The sequence below is a fragment of the Colobus angolensis genome, unplaced genomic scaffold, assembly GCF_000951035.1.
Source record: "Colobus angolensis palliatus isolate OR3802 unplaced genomic scaffold, Cang.pa_1.0 Scaffold121, whole genome shotgun sequence".
Classification (NCBI taxonomy): Eukaryota; Metazoa; Chordata; class Mammalia; order Primates; family Cercopithecidae; genus Colobus; species Colobus angolensis.
The window spans coordinates 6,458,317-6,485,583 of record NW_012113253.1 but is presented as its reverse complement, the minus strand read 5'-3'; the positions used below and the strand labels follow the sequence as shown (position 1 = coordinate 6,485,583).

The window sequence follows — 27,267 nt, the reverse complement described above, 5'->3', positions numbered from 1 at the left end:
AAGAAAGGCAAAAAATTCAAAGTTTGGCTAGAAGGAAGATCTGGAGATATAGAAAAAGAAAGAAAGAAAGAAAGGAAGGAAGGAAGGAAGGAAGGGGAAAGAAAGAAAGGCAAAAAATTCAATAAACCAATCCAATTCAAACCTACTTATTCATGTGTTTGAAAACTATGGCAGAGTAAAGGATCTAGGATGCAGTAGGCGATTAGATGATAGTCAGAGACACAGCTGGTGAGATGGCCCTTCTTTCAATGAGCACTTTTTCAGTATCTTTCAGATAATATGTTGGCATTAAGAGTGTTTTATTTTATTATTTATTTATTTATTTATTTTTGGGACGGAGTCTCACTCTGTCACCCAGGCTGGAGTGCAGTGGTACGATCTCAGCTCACTGCAAGCTCTGCCTCCCAGGTTCACACCATTCTCCTGCCTCAGCCTCCCGAGTAGCTGGGACTACAGGTGCCTGCCACACCTGGCTAATTTTTTATATTTTTAGTAGAGATGGCGTTTCACTATGTTAGCCAGGATGGTCTCGATCTCCTGACCTTGTGATCTGCCTGCCTTAGTCTCCCAAAGGGCATCAGGAGTTTTAAGAGAATAATGAAAGTGTATTTAGAAACAAAATTGTGGGAGCAAGTCCACAAGCTGTGTAGGAAGGTGGACAAAGGGGGGCCCAGGTATATTGGATGCTTCCCCCCGCTGCTAACTCAGTACGGCCCCCTGTGCCTAAGCCCCCCCACCATGTCAGCACTTAAAGTTCTCATCAGAGAGGAGGATAGATCCCTGTTCTTTATGCTGACACTTGTTGTGTAACTCCTTTATGTTTTCTGTCTGATCAAAGGCACCCAGGTCTAGATTCACCTCTGCTCACATTGCTTCTCTCCCCTGTTCCACTCCCAAGGTAGGGAGTGCATGAGAGGTGCTCGGGTCCAGGGAGAGTCACCTAGGCCAGCAGTGAGCAGCTGAATCATGTCTGCTGTGGCCATATGTTTATCACCAACCCTTTGTCTCTGGCTCCATAATCATTGTCACTCAGGCTACTCGCCTTTAACATCTTCTGGTGATAGCAACTTTTCCACCATTTCCTGGAGAACATCCCATTTTGGTTTCTTTGCTTATGCTGGTGTCCAGCTCTGAACATGGTCATGGTTGCATCTATGTACATCTGACTGATGGTTGGTGATGTTTCCAGGTTCCTCGAGACAAGAGGCTGCTGTCTGTAAGCAAAGCAAGTGACAGCCAAGAAGACCAGGAGAAAAGGTAACGGAATTTGCCTGGCCCCCAGAATAACTCTATGTTTTCTGAAAACAATGTTATTAAACTGTATGTTTTGTTCTTGAGAGGAGATGGGGTCAAGAAGCTTAGCATCCTCTATCTGTCTTTCGAATCTGGACCAATGCCAGATCTCTCAATGAGGAGAGCAAATTGCATTTTTGGTTGTGCATTCAAAGGGTCCCTGCACCCTCTTCAGATACCCGCTTCTAAGGAGGCTTAAAATCCTGAATCAGAGATGAGATGCTGGCAAGATAGCGCATTGCTGGGATTAACTTTTCTGATCAATCCTATGGCATTATAACTGCAGTTAGGCCCCGTGGGAAGTGAGACACTTGACAGATTGCTTTTGATGATGGGGGAGGGGAAAGAAAGGAGGTTGGAGGGTTTCTCAGCCAGGGGAGGCACAGGTGGTGGCCACTGCAAGGGCTACCACTGTCAGGGTGAAGGGGCAGGGCAGCTGCAGGAGATCACTATGGAACACCCCTTGTCTGCCCTCCTCAATCAAGAACAGCTGAAAAGCAAGGCACAGTAAGATAAATCGAGATTCAAAAGGGGCAGAAAAATCAAAAGCAGCTTTATTTCTGATGAAGCCAATTGGAGAATGTGACTCAGAATCTGCAGTTTGTAACATTTCAGTCCTGACTTAGGTAAGTGTACCCATTCAGTCCCAGGCATGACTTTGTACCATTTATAGCACAGCAGGGGTGACTGGAGGTAGAGTCCTCTCTCTTTGGCCAGAATGATCCAGAAAAAGAAACAGGACCAGAAGGGACTGAATCACCCTGCTCAGCTACTTCTTTCAAACTCACCCACTTTTTTTTTTTTTTTTTTTGAGTCGGAGTCTCGCTCTATCACCAGGCTGGAGTGTAGTGGCACCATCTTGGCTCTCTGTAATCTCCGCTTCCCAGTTCAAGAGATTCCCCTGTCTCAGCCTCCTGAGTAGCTGGGACTACAGGTGTGCACCACTATGCCTGGCTAATATTTCGTATTTTGGTAGACATGGGATTTCACCATGTTGGCCAGGATGGGCTCAATCTCCTGACCTCGTGATCCACCCGCCTCAGCCTTCCAAAGTGTTGGGATTACAGGTGTAAGCCACCACACCCGGCCCAAACTCACCCACTTCTTTCAAACTCACCAATCAATAAATCTCTTCCCCTGCAGTGGGATGGAGAGAAGCCATGGTGTTTTTCTGTTGGAGGTTCTTCCATATGGATATAAAATCCCTTACTAGCACATATGTCAGAATCTGACCTGGCCTTGATAGGAACTGCTTGTGAAATTACAGTCTTCTGTGATCAGCAGCAGGGGCCTCTCCACCAACCAGCAGCCCTGTGCTGTGCAGCATCTCCAGGGTACAACCCCAGCAGAACATGAAGACTGCCTGCATCGGAGTCACTGTTCCACTAGGGATCTCCTGAAGCTCCACACTGCCCTGGGGTCCTGGGGCCTCGCTGGCAGAGGTGATGACAAGGAAGAAGAGGCTGACACTCTTTAGGCCCTAAAACTTTCCCTTGATCCAGTCAGTTTTATTGAGTTAAGCTTGTGCTATCTGCTTAGTCCTGTGCCGGAATTACAGCAGGATGAGGGAAAAACAAGTTTAAGCCATGTACTCTGTCTACCTTTTACATCACAGACAAGTGAGTATCTCTTAGGACAACATAATGAAGCAACAGCTGCTCATTGTATTTTAATGGTTACTTTTGTGATTTTCACAGAGCATTGAAAAAAAAACTGCAGTGAAGTATAGACTAACCTACCTTATATAGATTAATTATGACTTAGACTTCTCATTGAATATAATTTGGAAGGAGGTCATTGTGATCTACAGCATATTCATGAATTAAGGTTCCATATGTTAACATAGTATCGTTACAACTGTTTGTATGCAGAAGTTGCTACCTGGAAAAATAACAGAATCTCAAAGACATCTGAATTTTCTAAAAAGTATGTTTAACGCACCGTTATTATCATTGCATTTTTCTCATATTACAATATTTGGTTCAATTTTAAATTCTATTGCAGATAATTACTATCTCACAATAATTCTTAGTTTTAATTGCCCATTTTTTAGATGTCTTTGTGAAGTTCTCTGGTATTAGCTTCAAAATCTAAAACTGTTTACCAGAGGCATAGTTACACATTTTAGGGTGGTGTCGAACCTGTTATTTTCTGGTGGTATAATAATATTCAGCTAGATTTATACAATTCCATAGCTTGCTTATTTGTTTGTTTATTAGGACGCCAAAGCCAAAAAATATTTTGACTTGTATTCTTTCTTTAGAATTCATAAGTTTTGCATGAATTAAATAATTAAGAAACCTGGCCCCAAATGGACTCTAACTATAGAGAAGTTGGTTAACTTTGAATATTTTGGCAAAGCCAATGAGACTGTATGTGTGCAAAACCTAGAGTGGAAACTGAATAACAACTTTGTAGCCAATAAATGTAGACCAACTTATGTACTCCTCACCTGTAGGGGCTTATCCCCAAGTATTAATGGTTATTTCTTCACTAAAGGCTCTGGGCTGACATGAGTTCGGGAAATCCTGGGTTTTGGTTAAACAGGTGAAGGAATGCTGGTACCTTAACTGGGTTCATGATGTTTGCAACCCACTCAGGGTGGTCTCATTATGGCAGTTTTGTTTGTTTTTTATTATTGATTTCACCATGGACTCTTTTTTGTGTGTGTATGTGAGGAATATCTATTAACATTCTATGCACTGTGTAAACAATGAGGTTTAGGTTTAGGGCATGGTAATGTAAATGGGTGGTCTGGGTTTTGGCATCCTCCAACTACTTGGATTCAGATGAAACATAAATTCTAAATTTTCACTATTTCTTATGTGCAGGTTCATGCTATTGATTTGATCATGAAATCAGGTCATTACTTAAGGCCAGAAAGTGTGTAGATTTGTGATTTTACTCCTTAGGAAATTATTTTCTAGACTTATTTCTTCCTACAAATAAAGTTTTAGGTATCTTAAATATTTTTCTATTTGCTGTGTTCATGTGGAGAAATTCTTTTTGCAAGTTTCACTTTGAAGTTTCATCTGAAAAATCAAAGCTGAAAATATCAAGTCCTGCTTCATAGTCAGGCAAGCTCAAAGGCTAATGGGCTTCCTTCTTTATACACAGGAGCCAGGAGAGCCCAGTTCTTGGAAGAAATTTTTTTTTTTTTGAGACGGAGTTTTACTCTTGTTGTCCAGGATGGAGTACAATGGCATGATCTCAGCTCACCGCAACCTCTGCCTCCTGGGTTCAAGCGATTCTCCTGCCTCAGCCTCCTGAGTAGCTGGGATTACATGCATGCGCCACCATGCTTGGCTAACTTTGTATTTTTAGTAGAGATGGGGTTTCTCTATGTTGGTCAGGCTAGTCTTGAACTCCTGACCTTAGGTGATCCTCCTGCCTTGGCTTCCCAAAGTGCTGGGATTACAGGTGTGAGCCACAACACCCAGCCCCAGAAGAGCAAATTTTAAGAAAATATCCCTCACAATGAGAGATGCCAAAAAACCCCAGAAAGCACATGCTGGATAAAAAACAGAAATAAACAAACAACCCAGGCATCAGAGAGGGGGCAAAAGATATATTTTCTCGCCATATTACTCAGAAGAATCCATAAATTAGTGAGAGGTGGCCCCAAAATTACACTGACCAGAGGGACTTGGCTAATAAAATCATTTTGCTGTCAACAATAATTTTTCATTAATGAGTTCTTATTTGTTTCTGCTCTCTCCTACTAGACTTCTTTAGTATAGATGAAAGTACTTTATTCTAGTCTGGCAAGAATTAATTTTCTACATCCTTTCCTTTATCTCTGTACCACCCAGGAGGTCTGAGATCTGAGAGATTTTATTTTACATAAGCCAAGCTACACCACTTCCTTAAGCCCCCAAAGGAATTCAGTGCTAAGGATGTCAATGAGCTCATGTTCTTTCTCAATTTGGTGAAAATATTTGAATGATAAATTCTCATTATCTTATTTCTCCTTTAAGGTGCCCACAGAATGGTAAAAATATCCTCCCCACTCCTCAATCCTTCAAATTACCATGTTTGTCCTCCTCCTGCTTTTTTCTTTTCGTATTTTAAAACTAACTTTTTGGTAAAATTTTCAAACATATACAGAAGTACAGAGAATAGTGTAATAAACCCCCCAAATACCCATCCCATTCTCCAGTTCAACAATGATACATTTTTGCCACTGCTTAATATCTGCTTGATACTGACCTTTTCTCTCTTTCCTTTTCTTTCTTTTTTTTTCAAATTGCAATAGTATTTAAAATAAATCCCTGTCATGTCATCATATTAGTTATCCTCTAACTACTTCTGATCTGTATGTCTAAAAAATAAAAATGGACATTTTATTACATAAGCTCAAAATCATTATCACCCCTAACTAAATTAACAATACTTTTTTTTTTTTAGACGGAGTCTCACTCTGTCCCTCTCCCACCTTAGCCTCCTGAGTAGCTGAGACTACAGGCGAAAGCCACTCTGCCTGGCTAATTTTGTATTTTTAGTAGAGACAGCGTTTCACCATTCTGGCCAGGCTGGTCTTGAACTTCTGACCTCAGGTGATTTGCCCGTCTTGGGCTCCCAAAGTGCTGGGATTACAGGCATGAGCCACCGCGCCCGACAATAATACTTCCTAATATCACCCAATTCCCAGTCCATATTCAATTGCCTCAAAATTCCCATTGCCTGACAAATGCCTTTTTGGTTTGTTCAGGTCAGGATCCAAACAAGAGCTACTCGTCATACTTGATTTTTATGACTTTTAAATCTCTGTTAATCTAGAACGCTTCTCCCACCCTTCCTCCTTTTTTCATGCCTTTGACTTGTTGACAAATTTAGGTCAGTAGGATGTGCTGCATTCTGGTTTGTCTGATCACTTCTTTTTGATGTTGTTTAAGTCATTCTTTGTGTTCCTGTATTTCCTAAGAGCTGAAAGTTAGATATGAAGGTTTGATTAGACCTAGGGTCAGGTTGTTTTTTTTTTTTTTTTGAGACAGAGTTTCATTCTTGTTGTCCAGGCTGGAGTGCAATGGCATGATCTCGGCTCACCACAACCTCCACCTCCAGGTTCAAGTGATTCTCCTGCCTCGGCCTCCCAAGTAGCTGGAATTACAGGCATGCGCCACCACTCCCAGCTAATTTTTTGTATTTTTAAAGTAGAGACGGGGTTTCACCACGTTGGCCAGGCTGGTCTCGAACTCTTGACCTCAGGTGATCCACCCGCCTCGGCCTCGGAAAGTGCTGGGATTACAGGCGTGAGGCACCGCTCCAGGCCTCATTTTGTTTTTGTTTTTTTTTTTTCAGGTTGCATGATACCAGAGGGCGCATGGCTTACTCGTGGTCCTACTTTTAGTGATGCAAGGATCCCATTGCGTTTCGTTGTTAAGTTTGCCAGCCCCCCATCCCTTAATGGCATTAGCATTCAATGATTATTGCCTGCATTGGTTATTTTATTAGGCGTTGCCGAATGGTGATTTTTCTAATTCTATTATGTTGCGGGGGCGGGTTTGAACACACAGAAACTGCCTTGGCCCCAGTGAAGCCCAGAGTAATATGAGTGGAGGAGAAAACCGAGTGCAAGTCCTAAAGACTGTTCCAGTGAACCTTTCCCTAAATCAAGATCACCTGGAGAATTCCAAGCGGGAACAGTACAGCATCAGCTTCCCCGAGAGCTCTGCCATCATCCCGGTGTCGGGAATCACAGTGGTGAAAGCTGAAGATTTCACACCAGTTTTCATGGCCCCACCTGTGCACTATCCCCGGGCAGATGGGGAAGAGCAACGAGTGGTTATCTTTGAACAGGCTCAGTATGACGTGCCCTCGCTGGCCACCCATAGCGCCTATCTCAAGGACGACCAGCGCAGCACCCCGGACAGCACATACAGCGAGAGCTTCAAGGACGCAGCCACAGAGGTGAGTCCCAGGCTCCATCGATGGCCGAAACTCAAACCCAGAGCCCCTAGCTAATTTTTTTGCTGTTTCCTTTCAAAGTGTGATAAATGCATTAAACAGTAAGTTTTAGTTTCAATTAGTTTTTTAAAAGATGTGTTTGTTGGTAGTCTGGCATTCTTTCTAAATAGGTGTTAATAAACCTATCTATGAGTTTGTGTGTGGAGGAATATTTCTATTTTTCTTGGTTCTTAGATGATGGATTTCTTTGTTTTCATTTTAGTCTTAAGATTAAATATTTGTGAGGAATTAAGAGATGTTTGTTTGGAAACTTCTGCTTTGTGGTTTTCACCTTGATCTTTTCCAGTTTATAACCTTCCAAATGGTAGGTAGCTAAAGATAGGACTTGTCCATTCCTTTTTAAACTACAGTATAATTTTGGCTGGATGTGGTGGCTCATGCCTGTAATCCCAGCACTTTGGGAGGCTGAAGCGGATAGATCGAGGCCAGGATTTCAGGACCAGCCTGGCCAACATGGTGAAATCCTGTCTCTACTAAAAATACAAAAAAAAAAAAAAAATTAACCAGGCATGGTGGCAGGTGCCTGTAATCCCCAATACTTGGGAGGCTGAGGCAGGAGAATCACTCGAACCCAGGAGGTGGAGGTTGCAGTTAGCCTAGATCATGCCACTGCACTCTGCACTCTAGCCTGGGTGACAAGAGTGAAACTCCGTCTCAAAACAAAGCAAAACAAGCCAATAAAGTTTTAAAAAACCTTGTCTGATGGAATACTCAAGAAGGAGAATTTGCGTTATCAATAATTAAGTGTGTGTATGTGTGCGTTCTTTCTACCTTACAGATAGAGAATATGGATTCTTAGGAGCTCATAGGACTAACTTTGCTTGTTTGTTTTAAATTCAGAAGTTCTCAGTGCACAGTTGAGAATTTTGGTAATTGTATACAATTGTGAAACCAACATAAGAATCTAGGTATAGAAAGTTCCCTTGCCCTGAAAATTTCCTTGAACCTCTTTGCACTTGAAGCCTTGCCTGCTCACCTTGCATTTGGAGAGCATGGATCTGCCTACTGTCACTATAGTTTTGCCTTATCTAAAATTTCATGTAAATGAAGTGATAGAGGATATAGTCTCCTATGTTGCCTTTTTTTTTGCTTAGCATATTTTTGAGATTCATTTATGTTGTTGCTTGTTTTTTGTTTGTTTTTGAGATGAAGTCTCACTGTGTCGCCCAGGCTGGAGTGCAGTGGCAAGATCTTGGCTCACTGCAACCCTGCCTCCCTGGTTCAAGCAATTCTCCTGCCTCAGCCTCCCAAGTTGCTGGGATTCCAGGCATGTGCCACCATGCCTGGCTAAATTGTGTGTGTGTGTGTGTTTAGTAGAGACAGGGTTTCACCATGTTACCAGGCTGGTCTTGAACTCCTGACCTCAGGTGATCCACCTGCTTTGGCCTCCCGAAGTGCCGGGATGGAAGTGTGAGCCACTGTGCCCAGCCTTGTTGCTTGTTTTAATAGTTGTTTATTAAAATTGCTGAGTAGTAGTTCATAGTGAGTGTATATCACTGTAGCTAGTCACTAGTTGGTAGACATTTAGTTGCTTCCAGCTTTTGGCTATTATGAAAAATGCTGCTATAGACATTCCTGTTTATATTTTAATGTGGACATACGCTTTCATTTCTCTCGGGTAAATACCTAGAGCTGGAATTGCTAGGCCATGTGGCTCATGTATGGTTAACTTTATAAGGTACTATCCCTGTTTTCCACACCCTTGCCAAAACTTGGTAACTTTTAAACTTCAGCTCTTTTAGTGGATATGTGATAGTGTCTCATTGTGCTTTCAGTTTGCATTTTGTTAAATGTAGTGATGTTGAACATTATTTCATGTACTTATTTGGCCCTTCCTATAACGTCCTTTGTGAAGTGTCTGTTCAAATTATTTGTCCAATTTTTAAATTGAGTTTTCTTCCTTTTATTAAGTTGTAAGAGTTCTTTATATAATGTGAATATAGGCCCTTCATTAGTCACATATTTTGCAGTCCACTAGCCTTTTTGTTTTCTTAACTATATCTTTCCATGAGTGACAGTATTTAATCTGATCAAGTCTACTTTATTAACGTTATCTTTTATAGTTTATACATTTGTTATATCATTTAAGAAATCTTTCCCTAATCCAATGTCACACACTTTTTTTGTTTTTCTTTAGATGTTTATTAGTTTTATGTCTTTCATGTAGGTTTCTGATTCATTTTGAAGTAATTTTTTCTTTTTACTTTTTAAATGGTTTTTTTTTTTTTTTTTTGAGATGGAGTCTGGCTCTGTCTCCCAGGCTGGAGTGCAGTGGTGTGATCTCGGCTCACTGCAAGCTCCGCCTCCCAGGTTCACGCCATTCTCCTACCTCAGCCTCCCAAGTAGCTGGGACTACAGGCACCCGCCACCTCGCCTGGCTAATTTTTTGTATTTTTTAGTAGAGACGGGGTTTCTCCTTGTTAGCCAGGATGGTCTCGATCTCCTGACCTCGTGATCCGCCCGCCTCGACCTCCCAAAGTGCTGGGATTACAGGCGTGAGCCACCGCACCCGGCCTTAAATGGTTTTATTTTATGTGCAAATAATGAACAGATGTTGTACCTATAAATTCTACTTTCCAGAAACAGGAGCTTTTAAAAAGAAAACCACAAAATAACTTTAAAAAGGCACCAGGATTCCTCTGCTTCTAGATCATTACTAGGCTAGAAAAAATAAAGTTTGTTCTACCAGAAATCACAAGTTAGAACTGAGCATTCTCCAAAGTGGAAATTCTAGAGTATAGTGTCATTCCAGGCAAAGATTATTCAGTTCTCATCCCCAACATCCACAACTACCTATTGGAAGGGTTAAACCAGGTCAAAACAGTCCAGCATGATTAGGTTTCATCAAACAATGTCATTATGCTCTTCTAAGGTGCAAATAAACCAAATAGGAAATACTAAAATCAAAATAACATTTGGCACTGTCATACAAATTGTTAGTTCCTTGTTGTATCCCCCTTCTGTAACATTAATAAAGGGAATATTTTACTGCAAAGAATGTTTTATTTTATACATCACTAGCCATGAATTTTTGCCATTAGTTATTATACAAATGCTGCCTAGTGCCATTATCCAAATGGCATAACCATTTTACATCCACAATTCACTTCTATAGTTATAAGTAGAATTTTCATGATTTACGTAAGTACATCTATCAGTAAAAATTTAACACTGAGATGCAATCTAACATCCATAATATCTGATGTTTTGTAGATGGAAATGTAGGAAAGATATGTTTTAATCACTTTTCATTTAAGTGACTTTATGTAAAAATAATAATTTAGCAGTTCCAAGTCTCCAAAGGGCATTTTCAAATATGCATAAAAGAAGTGGTTACAGAGATTTCTAAGAAGCATCTTCCACATCCACATCCTCTTGTAACTGTTGTACCATTTTCTCTTCCAACTGCTTCCCTTTGCCTGCAAGGGGAGCTCAGATAAGATGGATGTTTTGCTTGACTTCTTTGATATCCTGAACTTCATAGCTCTTTATTTTTCTTCAAACTGTTCATTATAAATTTAGCCTGGCATTTCTGTTTGATTTCTTCAACTCTCTTCATTGCATCAATAGTTTTATTCCATAGCTCTCACTGGTATTTGATAGGTTCATTTCCACATTTTTCAAATTCAAATGAATTATACACTGTAAGCTCTTTACCAGCTGCTTTCTGGAATGCTTTGGTTCACCTAACTTTGTGAGGATTGCACTTCTTTTTAAAGTTTTTATGACGTTTAGATTTGCAAAATCTGAACACCTTGCAATTATTGTGGATGAACATCATGCCATGGCCAGGGTAGATGGGCCCTGAACAAAAATAACACTTCTTGATACGCATGTTGAACATGTGTGGGTCCCCACCGACCAAACACCAAGCTTGAGAGGTGATGTGACTTTTATATATGGTGTGAGGTAAGGATTGAGACCCTTTTCTCCATACTGATATCCAGCCATACTGGTTTCATTTCCAGCACGGTTTATTAAAAAGATGATCTTGTATTTATTGAATTGCCTTGGGATCTTGCTAAAACAGAAATTTATGATACAATTGTTGGTACCTTTTCCAAATTTTGACCTAGAATATATAATGTGTTTTTTTATTAGCTCAGATCAGCTTCTTCACTGTTTAGGAGCACTGCCTCTGCATTCAAGATGAGGGTCATTGGTTACCTATATTTCAGCCCACCTGAGCCAATAAAAGACAATGGCAGAAGGAGAGAATGTGTGGTTTTCCAATTTCCTAAAGAGGAGCAAGTGTAGTGGCAGCATGATAATATCTTTAGCCTGCTGCCTATTTAATTTCCACTGGGGAAAAATACAGCTACCTGAGCTTGAGATTTTATCTTTAAGTAATAATATTTAAAAATAATGAACATTTGATGGGTACTCACTATGTGCTGGGCGTCATCCTAAGTGATATATAAGCCTCACAAAAGCCCTTTGTGGTAGGTACTATTATTGTCATCTCTATATTCTAAATGAGGAAACTGAGGGTCAGAGAGCGTAAGTATGCTCATGGTCATTTAGCAGTAAGTGGGAGAGATGGGACTCAACCTAAGCTGTCTGGTTTCAGGACCTAAATCCTTAAGCATATGACTACACACTCAGAGAAGACTGGGGCCTTCTGATTCTCAATAGTTCCATTGCTTAAGACAGTGATTCACCAAAATCTTTTAAAAAATATCTGACTGTCCTTGATCCATCTCAGATTTTTTTTTTATCTTTCAGGTAAGCAAAGAGTACAAAGGTTGGTGAGCAGGGACTAACTCTCTGCAAAGTTGCAGAGAGCAACTCTTCTATACTAGGTCACAGAAGTTGCGCTAGCAGCCCTGCCACTCCTGGCACCAGTTATTTCTGAGTGCCTGCTATATTCTGTGGAATCAGGCAGTGACAAAAGTGACATATAATAAATTCCTTGTCCTTAAGAGGCTGTCGTATTTCTTGGGCTCTGGTAGCTTTATAATCAAACTTTCAATGCCCTTCAAATTTAAAAAATGGTCTTAAAATTACCTTTCTTAGCTTCCTGTATCATATTGCTTAAAATAGTTAATAAACTTTCTTTCTTTGTTTTTTTAAACCGAGTGAAGGATCTTGTAGAGTCTTTGGTATTGTTGATTATTTGATTTGCTCTCAAGTAGTCAGTGGTGCTTCTGTAGAAAAGCAAATAACTGAAATTATCACTCCACGATCCCATGTGAGGTACATGCTTTTTCACCAAAAGATTGCCACTGATGTATTTTCTCACACAGTGTAGAAATATTCCATTAGTCACAGAATAGTATATGGACATGGTCCAATGTCAACGGAATCATCATGCTATTTGGGGGATGTGTTATCAGTTATGTTTGTATTGTAGATAAAGAGTCTTGTGAAAGGAAGCTATTGTATTTTGGGCTTTATTTTGAAGTAGATGAGAAAGTAAAGAAACATACCAGAAACTAAGTATAAAGACTGTTCCCACTGATTTTGGTTGAGCTGCTTTCCTTGTCTTGGGAATCAGTGTTTACATGGCACATTGTATTTCAGCCTGATGTAAATTAAGTTGAATGACCTACTATGATTGTTAGCTATTTCATTGCCAACTGGTTATAAGAATAAGTGATTTCAGAGTAATTTCACCAAGACAATTTCATTAAGGAAAATTTGTCTAAACTCGTTTATTCTGGGCAAACTATTAAAATATCTAGAACCCTTGTTGAATAATCAAATTTATTTTGCCATTTGATCCCAATTCTTCTGTGTCTATGTGCACATGCATGTGAAGTGTAGCAGGGAAGGGAGTAGTTTGTTTTAACTCAGGCTGGGATTTTTGAAAAGACAGTGGTAGCATTAAAAGTGCTTTAGACTGGAAGTGGTGGCTCATGCCTGTAATCCCAGCACTTTGGGAGGCAGAGGCAGGAGGATCATTTGAGCCCATGAATTAAAGACTAGCCTGGGCAACATAGTGAGACCCTGTCTCTACAAAAATACGAAATAAATTAGCCAGATGTGGTGGCATGCACCTGTAGTCTGAGCTGCTCGGGAGGCTGAGGCGGAAGGATTGCTTCAGTCCAGGAAGTTCAGGCTGCAGTGAGCTATGATCATGCCACTGCACTCCAGCTTGGGTGACAGAGCAAGGCCCTGTCTCAAAAAAAAAAAAAAAAAAAAGCACTTTAATGGATGAATTTTAGCTAATTTGATCTACCTTTTATTCTACATCCTCTTTGTAATAACTTTTGGCAAGTACGTGTTGATTTATACTGGGTATTAGGCACTGTGGTGATGTGGAAGCTTAGGGCAAAAGGCATGCCTAGTTTCTGCTAGAAGCTTACAATCTGTCTATATGTGTGAAGGGAAATAATGCTAGATGCCATTTACTGAGTTCTACTCTGTGTCAGGCACCAAGGCTTACTCATTTTACATCTAATCCTTACTACCATCCTACAAGGAAGGTGCATTATTTTTCCCATTTTACAAATGAAGAGACAGAGGTTCAGAGAGGTTAAGAAACAAACTGAAGATCATGCCACTAATAAGCAAAGAGTATAGTTGATAAATATACAATGGAGTGGTAATGAAGACAAAAATGTTTTAAGAAATATTTAAAAATTAAAAGATGGAAAGATTTTTATCAAAAATCATATAGATATGTAATCATAATAAGAAATCAAAATGGAAGGAAGAATTTGTTTATTCTGTACTACAGTTTTCCATAAGTTAGTTAACAATAGTTTTTGATTTAGGAACAAAGGAACACCAAGATCTCAGTGATTTAATACAATAAAGTATTATTTCTTGCTAATAAAAATACTGATGCATGTCTGTACAGCTCTCTTCCAATTAGTGAGTCAGGAATCCAAGGGCCCTGTATCTTGTGACATTATCATCTCTGTGTGGTTTCTAGTATCTCCCCAGCAGAGGAAGGGAGGCCGTGGAGATGGCATACTGACTAGTAAAGTCATACTTTACTGACTTTAGTCATATTGACTAGCTGACCTGAAAATGGCGCAACTGTACCATCTCACATTTCATTGGCTAAAACTAGCCACATGATCAACCTAACTGCAAGAGGGCCGAGAAGTTTAATTCTCCCATTAGTCCTCCCATGTGCTCAAGAATTGAGAATTATTTATGAGGGAACATCAGACAGCTCTACTGTGTCTGATGTTCGTAATTCAACTCCAGGCACATTATTTGTAGAATTAACATAGTTTGCAGAGCATCTTGAAATGAAAGCAAAGAATGACTATTTGTCATTATCTGGATAGATGTCTGATCATTAGTCCATTGATTTTATATTCATCTAGTCTGAAATTGGAAGTGATCCTGGATTTAAACCCTATCCAACTTGATTGATTGACAACTGGTAGTCCATTATCCCCCACACATTTAAAGGATAAAATCTCAAAAATGTTGATTCATCTACTAAATTGGAACATGGCTTCACTTCTGATTAATGCACAGTTTTATTATGTTTATCTTAAACATATGATGCAGTGGCTATGATAACACCAAATTTCTATCATTTTGTTAATGTGTTTTAACATCAAGCAAAATTTTAGAAAATCTCTGGCATACACATTTTATACCTTAGGAGGATTTAAATCTCTCTATGTGTAGTCGAAGTTGATAAGACTGGATCACGCATTATTTAGATTAACAGGGCATTTATCCACCTCATGCATAGAACATCTATGAATATCCCAGTTCTGTTAAAGCTGTTATTTAACTTCGCAGCACCATTTGACACTGTTGATCACTCTTCCCTCTTGCAAATGCTCTTGGCTTCATATCCACAGCTTCAGTTATCATCTGTGTCCAAAAGACCTTCCAATTTTATTCTCCAGTCTGGTCCACTCTTCTGAACTAATAATCTTTATTATATCTAACTGCCCATTTGATTTTTTTACTTATCCCAAGTCTAACTTATGATCCCCCCCCATGTTCCCCTTGTGCTCTCCACCTTCATAAGTGGCACTGCCATCCTTCTGGTTGCTCAAGCTCTCCCTTCAGTTCATCTAATCCATTATCAATTCTATCAATTTTACATTCTTAACATCTCTGAAATTCATCCATTTGTCTCCACTGTACTTCACCATACTGGCCCAAGCTGTCACTATCTCTGGCCTCTAATACTGCCATTTCTGCTTTTGTACACTGTACCTATGATAGTCTTTTCAATATGGAAATCTGATCATTCCACCCCCTCACTTAGATCCCACTGCTCTTCGGATAAAGATCTAATTTTTTTTTTTTCTTTTTTGGAGATGGAGTCTTACTCTGTTGCCCAGGCTGTACTGGTGCTATCTCAGCTCACTGCAACCTCTGCCACCTGGGTTCAAGCGATTCTCCTACCTCACCCTCTGGAGTAGCTGGGACTACAGGCGTGGCACTACCATGCCCAGCTAATTTTTGTATTTTTAGTAGAGACAGGGTTTTGCCTTGTTGGCCAGGCTAGTCTTGAACTCCTGACCTCAAGTGATCTGCCCACCTCGGCCTCCCAAAGTGCTGAGATTACAGGCATAAGCCACTGAGCCCAGTTAAAGATCTAAGTCTTTAACAGGTTTACGAGGCATTGCGGAGTCTGTGTCTCCAATGCTTCTCCCATCTTTTCTCATACAACGTTCCTCCGTCTATCCTCTGCTCTAGGCTCCAATAGGTTCTGTAAGCCTCATATGCCCCCTTCTGACTCAGGACCTATATGTATGTTGGTCCATGGGCTAGAACTGAGCTGTATAATACCATAGCCACTAGCCATGTGTGATTATTAAAATGAAATAAAATTAAGAATTCAGTCCATCAGTCCCACTAACTATGTTTTACATGTACATGCAGCTAGAGGCATTCCATCATTGTACAAGACCCTATTGGACAATACTGCCCTAGAGTATTCTTTACTACCATTCTATACCCTTCCTTCTGTGTAACTTCCTTAGGGAAGCCCTTTTTTTTCTCTTACTCCAATTCCTACTGGAGTCAGTTTTCTTTGTATCTAAATCCACCACCCCAGAGAGCACCACGAACACATCTGTAGTCAAAGTTACGCTTATTTAGCCTGCCTCAGCAGGAGACCCTTACCAGCATCTCAGGGAGAGTTGAGAGCTCTTCATAATGTTTGGTCATGTGCTGGATGAATCCAAGGAGGGATTACAGAAGTGACAACCAGCTCTGAATTGGATACTGCCAAGATGTAGGGACACCCAGAAACTGGGTATCTCATGATCATTGTTCAGAAGGAGGGGAGCATTATTCACCTTGTTGTTGTGTTATTATCTCCTGGGGCTCTGTTGGAAGCACTGCTTACCTCCTGTCGACTTTATCCATGTTTCTCTGGAAGCATTGCACTCTGTTAGGAACATTAAGGTTGACTGCCAGTGGTGCCAATTTTTGCTTTCTCATAGCAGTGAATGTGATGAGCTCATATAGAACTGTTGCTCTTCTTCAGAATACCTGCACACAGTTTGTAGTTTTTAAAAATAAACAGTTGTTTGATTAGTGTTTTTTCCTACTTGACCAGAAACTTCATGAGAGCAGAGACATAGTCTCCTTTTGTTCACCGCTGTATCTGTAGCACTGAGCACAGTGCCTGATATAAAGTAAATGTTCAGTAAATGTTTATTCAAAGAGTGAATGAATAAATGATGGGACCTAAAAAATTAGTGGCTAGTCAAAGACAAGAAATGGTTTAGCAATTTATGATTTCCGTACAGTTAAAGAAACATTGTCTTTTTGAGACATATTCTTACCAGATAGCTCGTTTCCACAACGCAAGAGAAAGAACAGAATTCCAATATTTGAGATTTAAATATGTTTATGATTGCCTGATGTCCAAGGTCCTTTAAGAGTAATCTATCAAATATATGTTATCATACCTTCTTTACTATCATTTTTCTGGGTTCAAATTTATAGATGCGCTATATCAAGTCACAGTAAAATACAGTGATGTTGGCTGTCTGACTGCCTTTTGGCATTCTACAAATTATATCAATAGGTCTCCAAACAACTGTGGAAACTTGGTAACTGTTTCCAGAACAACCTGAGCATTTTGGTTCTAATTCCTAATACTAATTCATTTATAGCCATATAACCCATCAATGTAATCAGGTCTCATCTAAAGGATGGTGATGTTTTCTAGGTACATTATTCATTTAATTCTTTTAAAATTATAAAGATAATGTAACAGAATTGAAGAAAAAATTTTCAGGTTAATGAAAAGTAATATCTAGGCTTGTAACATGGTAACTACAGTAGTCACCACTACTATAACATGGAACTAGGAAAAACGTTTATTTTTTCACAGTTCTTATCCTCATGCATTTATGCATTGAAGTGGGATTCTGTATTTCAGCCAGCACATAGTTGAATTTTTCTGAGTCTGAAGATTTGTAGTATCATACCTTCTCGCGCCATCTGGGGAATTAGAACCACAGAATTTACAAGTCCAATATGCTTTAGGAGGCTAGCCTATCCTCAGACTGCAGAAATCTATGGCATGGATGGTAATCCATTCTTGCCATGTATACTAATGCTAATTCACCATGGTTTGTATGGGTTACTGCATATTCCTTCAAGCAAAGACTTTGGAAATGCATCCATGTCTCCAAGTCACTCCTTTAAATATTTTTTTCATCATATTACCTCCCACTCCAAAATTTTCTAATTCCTAACCATATTAAATGTAAATACATTTTCCTAAATCAGTCTGTCCAGTAGAACCTTCTGCAATGATGGAAAATTTTTTGATACTATCCAACGTTAGTCACTAGCAAATGTGTGAATGTAGTACTTGAAATGCGGCTAGTTGACTGAGGAACTGAAAGTTTAAATGTATTTCAATCTAATCAACTTAAATTTAAATAGCACATGGAGCTAGGGGCTACCATATTGGGCAGCAAGACCTAAATTTTCAAGCTCCTACTAAATAACCAGGCAAGGCCTGTGTCCTTGGTCTCATGTATGCACCATATTTGTAGTCATCATTTTTGTCTTGACTCATGGTGGCCTTCTCTTGCTTGGGTTACTTTCTCTCAGTTCCTTCAGTTAATCCAGGCTGTCTTTGGCTTCCAAGGGTCACAGTGAAGCTCACCAGCTCTATGAAATCCCCCTATAATTTTGCTGATCTTCCTTTCCTGGCAATGCCCATTCTATGCTTTTCCGGTCAAGACACATGAATGAATGATGATTCAACATAGACTTTCATATACAGTCATTTGCTGTATTTTAGTTTTTTTTTTTTTTTTTTAAATGTGAATGTGTTCCATCCCCTCAACCAATTTTTATCTCTCTGAGGCCAGGACAGTGTCATATATAATTGTGTGTTTCTTCTGGCACCAAAGCAGATGGTGAAGCCCTAGAAAATTCCCATTGAATGCTTTGCTGATTACCTAATTGATTGCAAAAGAAACACAAATCTGTACCTTTGATTCTCTGTCATGATTATTTAATCAGCCAACAAGTATTTGGGCAATATTCATGGGATTCGTCTGGGTAAAGTTCGAAGGGAAGATCATCTTCTTGAATTCAAGGAGTGAGACTGGATAAGAAGAAGGATCATAAATATGTATGGAAACTATGATATAAGGTATGCTGAATTCCAGAGATGATGGTTAGGGGTTGTGAGGAAGTTTGGAAAATAGCTGTGATAACATTTCTCCTTTAGAAGGAAACCCTTGAAATGCTGGTCAAAGAATGTAAGTTTATTGCACAGAAATGAGAGATAGGAAGGTTATTTCTTAGGACGAGACACTTGAAAAATGGTCATAGTGAAAGAACAAGATATGTGGTCAATGAAATGCTTTTTCATCCGTATTCTACAATATTCACTTCAGATCAAGAGTTAGGGCTTTTGGTCATCTACTTTTGAAAAGTTTCTAAAACGTAGCAAAGCACATCCTATATGTACTGTGCATACAATTGAACATCTTGAGACCCAAGCTTCTTTGTGTGTAATACTAAACTTAGTTTCCCCAGAAAACCTACTCTTATAATATTGTGATAATGAAGATCCTTAGAGAAGGGCACTGAATAGGGTCAAACTATTACTTTATAATAGTATTTATACATGTACATAGTGCTCACTATGTACCAGGCTCTATTCTTAGTAACTTTTTTTTTTTTTTTTAAGAAAATAGGCTCTTAATAGGCACTCCAGCCTATCACTCAGGCTGGACTCAAGTGATATGATGGTAGCTCACTACAGCCTTCAACTCTTGGTCTCAAGAGATGCTCCCGCCTCAACTTTCTGGGTAGCTGGGACTACAGGCACGAGCCACCACACACAGCTAATTTTATTTTGTTTTATATTTTGTCAAGACAGGTCTTGCTTTATTGTCCAGGCTGGTCTGAAACTCCTGGCTTCAAGCAATTCTCCTGCCTTGGCCTCCCAAAGTGTGGGATTATAGGCATGAGTCACCATGCCCAGCCTATTCTTAGTACTTTTTAAAACTTATTTAATTCTTTTATTTATTACAAATAGAAATTTTATAGATGAAGAAAATATAGCATTTGCCTCATTTTATATAGGTAGCAGGTAAAAGAGCTAGAACTTGACCCTATACAATCTTGTTCCAGAAACTATGTTCTTAACCATTCTACTGTATTGCTTTTTGCTGTGCTATATGACCTCTGTGTAATTCATGTTCTGTTAATTCAGAATTTATGACATTTGGCATAAGTGTTGGAGACAATAGCAAATGGCAGAGATGTATTATGTATTTGAGGAAACAGCTTCCAGTACCTCAAACACTGTAGGAACACCTGCGAACACGTGAATAACGTACAAAGCACAAATATATTTTCTGTTGAGTGTAGCTCTAAGTGAGGAGGTGATAGGTGAGTTCTATGACTACTTTTGCTGTAGTTGAAAAACATAATATCAAATATATAACTTTCTTTTCTAGTGAGAGAATAAAATAGTTGGAATACATTCATTATTATCATTTTTGCATAATGACTTACCTACTTGTTTTAATTCCGATGACTCATATTTTGCAGAAATTTCGGAGTGCTTCAGTTGGGGCTGAGGAGTACATGTATGATCAGACATCAAGGTGAGTTACTAGGAGATGCATCCTTAGAAACTGATTAACTGATAACCCTTTAAATGTACCTTCAAGTTATACCTTTAAACCTTTTTTCTTTGTAAACTTTTACAGAACAGTCTGATTTCCTTTGCCTCAGTGCTTTTTTCTTTATACAAAGGACTTCTATATCATTATTTGCAGTATTGACTAATTTTCTGGGGCCTACACCCCTTTTCTGCCTTCTGTTGGTTAGACATTCCTTCTTAGGTGTTCCTCTGAACCTCATACTCATGTGCTTCCAGCCCAACAAGTGTAATATGAAGCTCTATCTTTTTTTCTTCTTTCCCTCCTCTTCCACTTGTTTCACACCTGGTGTTCTGCTTTTATTTCCTATTGTGGCTAATGATGTAGCCATTTTCCAAGCCACCCCAGCTAGAGGTAAAGGATTTGGCTTCTTTCCTGTTGGACTGTCTCAGCACTTGCCAAATGCTGAATTGTCTGTTCCACTTGTCATCTCTTTTCCAAATTATCCTTGTCAACTTTCTCCTGAGCTATTGCAATACATTGGATCTCCCTGCCAACACTTCTTTTTTGTTCCACTGTGCACATAGCCAGCTACCAGCTATCATGCACTCAGGTGCCTTCCATGTGCAGCAGTGTGAGTAGGATTGGGGATAAGATATAATCTCCCCTTACAAGAGGTCCATACACTTTTGGAGGAGACAAATGTGATGACAGACAAATTGAAAAACATTGGCTAAGAGATGAGTCCTGCTATGGAGATATATAAACAGCGTTAAATGGACCTATAGTCCTGCACATGTGTGTGGGAGTAGGAAGGTGTGTGGGGTTGAGGGCAAATATTCACAGGAAGTGGCATTTGAGCTGCATCTTGAAGGGTTAATAGCAGGTGTTTTCTAAGGAAAGAAGGAAGATTAAGAACATTCCAGGTAGAAGAGTCATGTTTTAAGATCTTGGTTATGCTCATGTCTGAAGACAGGAGAGAATGGCAGCTGGGCATGGTGGCTCATGCCTGTAATCCAGCACTTTGGGAGGCTGAGGTGGGAGGATCACTTGAGCTCAGAAGTTCAAGACCAGCCTGGCCAATACAGTAAGACACCATTACATTTAAAAAAATTAAAAAAGAGAGAGCGAGAAAGTGGCAAGGAATGAATTTATCTCCCCCATTTACAAAACTTACCAAATATTTCATCATTTCAGGCAGAACTGAACTCAAATTCCTTATGAAGGTCATCAGGGCCCTCTATGTTTTGGTCCCTCTTTACTTAAAATCCCATCTCCCACTATGTTTCTTGCGCCTTTGCTTTTACGCATATGGCCCTCTTCCATTCTCTTGGTTTCCTCTTAAAGTCCTCTGGTTCCAATCTCAGGCTCCCCACTCATCCTTCCCAGATCATCTTATTTAGAATTTGGAGTGTGTTGTGGAGATGGTGCAGGAAGCAGGAGGCAGGGAAGACTAGACTTGAAATTGCCTTCTAAAATGTGGGAATAAGAGTCTAATTTGCATGCTGTAAATCCAAAGTACCATGTCAGCAGCTGCCAGGCCAGTGGGAAGAGCAAGGACCTAACCAGTGACTTGACCTAGTTTCTCTTTCCACTGCTGCCATGGTCCAGCAGAGTGAGCACGTCTCTTAGCCTCCCCTTAGCTGCAAAATGAGGAAGGTGGGCTGAATCTCAGGTTTTTATCCTGTGTTATGGGCAGGCTTGATGGACACAAATCCCTGAAATTATATTAAAAATCATTTATGTTCATAAGTGTTTTTATCTGGGAAGGAAAGTTCACTGCTTTCTTCATGTTTTCAAAGCAATCTGTGCCCTAGACAAGACGCAAGCTACTGGTCTAGGTGATTCCTAATATCCTGTCCGGGTCTAAAATGCTATGATTCAATGGCACTGTATTGAAATTGCTTTTTCAGACAAAATGACAATGGAATCAGTTCTGTTTTGAATGATTTATTTCCCAACTTCTTTTAAGACACATATTCTGGAATTTGGTTAGTTTATTAGCTTAAGCCTAAGATTTTTTATCATAAAAGAGGAATATTATTCTGCCCTTCAGATTTTTTTGTCATCATAAAAGTTCAAAAATAAATAAAACATTACAGAAATATTTAACATAGAAAGCAAGAACCCCCCATAATCCTGTCAGGAAGCCATTTTCAGAGACAAAGTTTGAGTCGTCTTTGTGTCCAGCCTTCCAAAGACTTTGAAATAAAAGATCTAAAAAAATAAACTCAGTGGAGAGTTTCTGATGATCTAGAAAATACGCAGTGTTTGTTATTGGATTGTCACTGTATGCTGTCCTGCAGTATAGCAGAAATAAATATTTCTGAATGAATGTATTAAAAAAAAATGATTGTGGTTCATACCTGTTGTGTTATTTTAAATAATTGATATTCTCTTTGAAGTTGGGAAAAATCAGTGTTTTTCTTTTGTAAATTATATCATGTTTTTAAAAAAATATGAGGGACACTATTTAGAGCAGGGATCTGCACACTTTTTCTGTAATGAACTAGAGAGTAAGAATTTGAGGTTTAGCAGGCTATCATCTCTACCACAACGACTCAACTTTGCTGTTGTAGTACGAAAGCAGTCATAGACAATATGTAAACAAGTGAGCACAGTTGTGTTCCAATAGACTTTATTTACAAAAACAGGCAGTCAGATGGGTTTGGCCTATGGGCCATCATTTGCAAACCCCTAATTTTGAACAACCCTGCCATGAGTTCTTCTGCAGGCTTGAAAGCAAGAAGCAAAAGACAAAAAGTACTCCCTGTTATTAGGGAACTAGATTCTCAGGTGAATGTTTGAGTTTTGGATTTTCATGTTTTGAGATGCTTTATAGTAAGATACAGCAATCTGTAACACCTTGGTTAGACAACAAAACAAAACAAAACAAAAAAAGGTTAGGTATATACATGAATTGAACAAAATTATTTATTTCGTTGTTTTGTTGTTGTTAGGGTAAAAATGGCAAATTCTATTCATTCTTAAGCTTCGAGCATTACCTAATTGCCAGCTAAGATTTACCAGGGGTTCTCCTGGTAGAGCTTTTTCTTGCACAATTGGCCAGGCACGTCGTGGACTTTCTCCCCTTCCAAACCATCTGGTTTATGGGCCACTATTAGAAATGTTGTATACGTTGTACTAGCAATGACCTTTGGTCTGGTCTCATCTCTTTTGCCATATGCTGTGTTTTGTCTCTAAAACAGTAAGCATTGGTTAATATTGATGTGAAATGCTATTGATGTGAAATTGGTCAAAAAAGCAGAAATGTCCAAGTGAGTGAATCTGACCGCTGTTTGTTTTCTTTCACAGTGGCACGTTTCAGTACACCCTGGAAGCCACCAAATCTCTCCGTCAGAAGCAGGGGGAGGGCCCCATGACCTACCTCAACAAGGGACAGTTCTATGCCATAACACTCAGTGAGACCGGAGACAACAAATGCTTCCGACACCCCATCAGCAAAGTCAGGGTAGGGGCCACATTTCTCAGATAAAGTACAAAGGAATCCAGTGAATGGAATGGCTACCTCACAGCCTTGTGGAATGGCATGGGAAAAAAGATAAAACCTTCAACATAAATAATTCTAGAACGAATGTCAGACGGTTGGGGCAAGAGCACTTACTGGCTCGTAGTTTATCATTGTAATCAGTAACCAGTAAACCTCAGGGAAGGGACGTGGTTGGAACATGCTATCTGACTGTATCCGAGGAATTTTCCCGCTTCACTCACTGCTTATGTGCTTCCTCGTTGTGGTTGTTTTCAATCAATTGATCATAATTTTTCAAGTAAGTAGCTGTAAGTCAGAACCCCTCTGTGGGTGAGAAAGAGCTGTGTTCTATTCTGTAAAGGAAAATGCAGTTCACTCTGAATCCCTGGGCCCGGTAGAACTTGGTTTCAAAGCCTTCTGCAGCCCAGTGCTTTCTCAGGGTTCCAGAGACGAGGTACGATCCCCACCAGGAGTCACTTGGGGGAATTTTCAGATTCATGAGTGTTAGTTCTCCTTGTGGGAAATGCAACTGGCTCTCCCTTCTCTGGAAGCCTGCCAGCTTCTGGCGTACTTGCTATTGCCAAGAAGGGAGAGGCCCGGTAATCCTTCTCTACTGAAAATGAAAATGATAGCACAGCTCTGAAAAGAGGTGGAAGGACTTTCCTGATCTGTTGTAAAATGATTTATGCTGTTGTGTCCATGGTGCCCAGCCCACCTTATTTTAGTCACAGCTCCCTCCTCCTAACCACTTCAGAACCCTTAAGAAAGGAGCACATGGTGTGCCTACAGTGCCACAACTCGGGCACACCCCCCAGTGCAGGTGGGGCACAGGTTCCGCACAAGGCTGAGCTCACTGCAGTGAGAAAGTTGTGTGGCCATCAGGAGAATTAGTAAGTTCTAACGTTGTAGTCAAGACTGCGGTGGAGAATATGCCATCATAATAATAATAGCAAGAGTCATAAAATAACAATTTGTATTTATTATCTTCAAGCGCCAGGTATTGTATTAGGTACCATCTGTCTAGTAACTCATTGAAACTGACAACAACCCTATGAAAAAGGCACTATTGTTTTTATGATATTACAGATAAGGAAACTGGGTGATAAAGTTTCAGAAGCTAGTAACTGGCCAAGGTTACATAGCTAAAAGGCGAGGGAACCAGGATCCACCCCAGGCCATCAGACTCCTGAACCCAACTCTCTTTACCATGAGGTTGCGCTGTGTTAAGCAGCATGGAGGGCTGAAGGCAGGCAAATGTTAGCCTGGATATATTTCTCTCTGGATATATTTCCTATAAATTACATCCTCCCCCTCTCGTATATGAGCATCTGGTGAGAAGATGCTGAATAAATTTGCTTTTTTTTAAAAGCCTTATAAATTCCAAGTGTTAGTATAACTCATATACACCCTCTTAACACCATTATCATCAACCTGGAAAAAATGGTGGGTGGTTAGTATTCTAAGGTCATGACAAGAGTTTGGAGTACAGGGACTTTCCCAAGAATTCTACTTTGCTGAAATCATGAAAATAATTTAATAAAATTTTATTTCTTTATGTTCCATTTTGGCTGAAATGAAGAGTCCCCCCTTTTTTGTAAGGACTTCAACCTCCACCCTTGGAGACTAAGTTGGCACCTCTCAGAGTGGCTCTTTCTTACTCCCCAGCTCTGGGGCAGGAAGGAGAAATGTGTTTGTGACCTACCAGCATTTATTTCTGAGAACAGTGTTTCATTCCAAGTCAAAGCATGTAGGGCGTGGTAACAACAGTTTCAAACTGCATTTTTCTTTATCATTGAAGAAATAAATTTCCATACCAAGAATATGCCATTATTTATGCTAATTTAGACACTTGCCAGAAAAAATATTACTTTAAATGTTATTGTTATTTTGAGACAGAAATAAATACCAGGAAGCCACGCAGTAAGCTTTTACACATAAATGGAAAAGTTTGAGGCGTGGCAGAGGGTAGAATGAAAAGCTGGCTGAGCTCATAGTTGCACCAGCACAGAGAATGTTTTTTCTTTGTTGTCATGTATCCAGTGCCTTTGAAGATCACACTGCTTGTGAATTTGAAACAATACGGATACATATTTCTACACCGTTTTCCTAACAAACGTCTGCTTTCTTGTGTAAAAATTGTTTACACATACTTTAGGCAAGAGCCAGATTTCGAAGTGACAGCCAGCCACCAGCATGTATTTACTGTCTATTATTCGTCAGGTGCCAGAGTGAATGGCAGACACTGTTTCTGTCCTTGCTAAGTTTGATGTTAATTGGGAAGACATTGCCATTGGCTGAATAATTGTAAATAAGTAAATTACTACTAATGTGTAAACTGCTACAAAGGAGAAAGTTGTTTTGGTTTTGGTTTTCGAGACAGGGTCTTGCTTTGTCACCCAGGCTAGAGTACAGTGGCATGATCACTACTCGTTGAAGCCTCAACCTCCCAGGCTCAAACGGATCCTCCTGTCTCAGGCTCCCAAGTAGCTGGGATTTCAGATGTGCACCACCATGCCTGGCTTCTTATTTTATTTTATTTTATTGCAGAGACAGGATCTCACTATGTTCCCCAGACTGGTCTTGAATTTCTGGACTCAAGAGATCTTCCCACCTCAGTTTTCCAAAGTGTTGGGAGTTACCCGGCCCAGCCCTAAGAAGTTCTTAAGGAATGAAAGTCCATGAAATATTTTTCTGGAACAGTAGGAAGGTGCCTAAGAAGTGTTTTGGATGTGCAGTGAGAGGAGGAGTATTCCTGATACTGTAATTAAAGGGTTTTATTTGGAAGAGGGTTGTTTTTGGTGCTGTCTCCATTTTATAAGTGACAGTGAATTAATGTATATTTAGTTTAATGAGGCTGTTTATAATTTAGAACTGAAAAGAGTTTTGAATTCTTATTTCTGCAAGATATAATTAGTTTCTCAAGCTCATTTTTAAAGTACATTCACATTAGATTTAAATAGATATCATAGTTGCTCTTGTGTTTTTTGGTGTATGAAATATCTGTAGTTTAGATCTATGTTCACCAGTATGAATTTGTCTTTTAGCATCTTCCTCATTTCCTTGGTATTTTTCTCATTAATTTTGATATTCCAGCCTGAGGCACTTCATTAGACCACAAACAGATGTTTGCTTCTTTACAAATGGCATCACATTTTATGTTTAAGGAGTAGAAATTTCAAAAGAATGCTTGTTTCCAACGCAAGAAAAAAAATTTGGGTGGGTTTCTGCTGACCTCACAAAAGAATACATTTGCTGATAATTGGTTGATCTGGTTGTTTATAACCTCCTGGTAAAACTGATGTAGGACTCTTTTTTTTTTTTTTTTCCTTCGTGCTGTTCTTATTTTTCAATCATTTTTTGAGTAGGTTCATTTTATAACAAAACAGACCATACAACCAAGCTTGTCTGGGCTTTTCTAAAGCCAGAAAAGCAACATGACACAAAAACACCTCTGGTAGAACTTCCAGAACTGGAGACTGAGGCAACAGAGGCACT

At 39.6% G+C, this 27,267-nt stretch overlaps 1 protein-coding gene across 2 annotated transcripts in view; it reads left to right on the top strand.

The window, feature by feature from the left end:
- The window catches only part of GRHL2 (grainyhead-like 2 (Drosophila)), a 192,637-nt gene that overhangs the window by 69,780 nt on the left and 95,590 nt on the right, over positions 1-27,267 (top strand). For both annotated transcript variants that reach the window (XM_011931471.1, XM_011931464.1), the window contains 4 exons: positions 1,190-1,257; positions 6,810-7,203; positions 20,230-20,285; positions 23,598-23,754. In XM_011931471.1, the coding sequence (XP_011786861.1) occupies positions 1,190-1,257; positions 6,810-7,203; positions 20,230-20,285; positions 23,598-23,754 (675 nt within the window). The remainder of the gene's footprint in view (positions 1-1,189; positions 1,258-6,809; positions 7,204-20,229; positions 20,286-23,597; positions 23,755-27,267) is intronic.